The sequence below is a fragment of the Gekko japonicus genome, unplaced genomic scaffold (assembly GCF_001447785.1).
Source record: "Gekko japonicus isolate JY-2015 unplaced genomic scaffold, Gekko_japonicus_V1.1 scaffold559, whole genome shotgun sequence".
In the NCBI taxonomy this organism is placed as follows: Eukaryota; Metazoa; Chordata; class Lepidosauria; order Squamata; family Gekkonidae; genus Gekko; species Gekko japonicus.
The window spans coordinates 433,607-435,515 of NW_015168064.1; the positions used below are offsets into that span (position 1 = coordinate 433,607).

At 46.2% G+C, this 1,909-nt stretch overlaps 1 protein-coding gene across 1 annotated transcript in view; it reads right to left on the reverse strand.

The window, feature by feature from the left end:
• RNF125 (ring finger protein 125, E3 ubiquitin protein ligase) overlaps positions 1–1,576 on the reverse strand; it is an 18,561-nt gene extending 16,985 nt beyond the window's left edge. The window contains exon 1 of the mRNA XM_015414553.1: positions 1,337–1,576. Within this exon, the coding sequence (XP_015270039.1) occupies positions 1,337–1,521 (185 nt within the window). The 5' untranslated portion in view covers positions 1,522–1,576. The remainder of the gene's footprint in view (positions 1–1,336) is intronic.
• Positions 1,577–1,909: the final 333 nt, after the last annotated feature.

A 1,909-nucleotide genomic window follows, 5' to 3' on the forward strand; every position in this document is an offset into this window, starting at 1 on the left:
GGGCTTTTGGAAAAGAGGAAATAGTGTGTGTGGGGGGGATGAGATGCCTCCCACAAGTCCTTGCAGGTTCCCACTTGTATTAATCGAAATAGTTTATCTTAACCTTATTTGAATTATTTTCTCTATCCATATTAAACTGCAAGTGCGATCTGAAATGTTCTCAAGCAGGTAAAAATTCAAAACAAGCGAATAATGACTCCTAATGATTGAAACCTCTGAGCCTTTCCTTTGGTAGGCATGGGGCTAACTATATAAATAACTGCTCTGGGCTTATATATGGATGTATTTAACTGCTAAGAAAGATAGCCCATCCATATTGTGTACACAGGTAACAAATGAGGCAAGAACATTTGCATTTTTCATTCTGAACGGGATAACTCCTCCCCAACAGACAAACCACAGATTTGAATTTAATCTTTGCATTATGTGGTAATGGAATCAAGATAAATGAATCCAAAGGGGGGGGGGGGGTTGTCCCAAACTGGGGAAATGTCTGCCCCAAAGGTTGGAATACTGTTGCAAAGGATTTTGTAAGAAATTTGCACTCAAGGTTTTCAAACCTACAAGAAGATTCTTCCAGAACTGTGAAAACTTCCTCCACAAAACTTATTTTCAAGTAACAAAGGCAAAAGTATTAGCATACGAGACACAAACGTATTCACTTCAATTTAAAGTATATCAATGTATTGGAAACAATTTGCGGGCAGTATTATGACACAAATTCAACAACAATCTCGGAATCAATACCCTCCCACCTGCATTCACTTCCCTGAAAGTCTGATTCTACCAAACATTGCAGAAAATAAAAAGCAAAAGAAACGAAATTGAACAAAAAGAATTTTTGCAGCTGTCCGAATCGACCTGATCGCCGCCGTACTCCCGGGCTCTGCTCCTGACCCGAATTCACCGTTCACTCGCTCTGAAAACATCTAATTAAAATTGCTTATACTGTGCTCATAGTTTTACATATGTCTAAAGGGTTTTATTTTAAAAAAGTATCTTGTTTCTTGCTGGCACCTTTGGTATTGATAACAAAAACGCACATGGTTTCCTGAATCCAACCGCCTTACTTAAAAAAAAACCAGTTTGCCTAGTACAAAACCTAGCATTAATACCAGCAGAAGAAAATCGATTTAAAATGTTTGCAATCATCTAAATAGGGAGGGAAACAAACCCCTTAGAATTTAACAGCAACCGTTTTAGAAGTGACCGAGAAGTTGACTGTACGCACATGCACACCCATCCGAAAACCCCTTCTTGTAAGTCCCACGCAACTGTGGGGCTCGGAATTCACTTTCCCCGCAACAGCCGGAGTCAAGGGGGGGGGGGTACTTACATGTGGCCACATCGTGTCCTCACGGGCTGGTGGAGCACTTCCAAACAAATGGAGCAATCAAACGAAGGGATCGGCCACCGGGTCTCCTCCCCCCCAGCTCTCGGGAACTGGATCCCCTGGAGCTGGCCGCGGGCATCTGGACCGCTCACCACCTCCCGGTCTTCGCTGCTCCAAACGGACCCCATCGTCGCAAGGAGATACGGAGTCTAGCGGAGCCGGCTGGCGCTGCGGTTGCTCCCCTTCAATCCCCGGTTGCCGAGTTTTGGTTTGTCCGCAGTTTTGCCAGTCTCACCCGCGCTGCCGTGGCTCCTCCCCGTGTGGGCGGAATTCTGGGAGACCTCGCCCGGGCGACTCAACAGCTGCTGTCTTGTCCGGGGAAGGATGATTGGGCGGCCCAGAGCCGGCCAGAGCCAACGCAATGAAACCTGAGTCTGCCTCCCTCGAGGGTTTCGGAGGGGTAGCCGTGTTGGTCTGCAGCAGAAGAGCCGAAGTCGAGTCCAGTTGCACTTTAGAGCCCAAGATTTTCGGGGTGTAAGTTTTTGAGACTCAAACCGCCTTTCCTCCGATGAAATC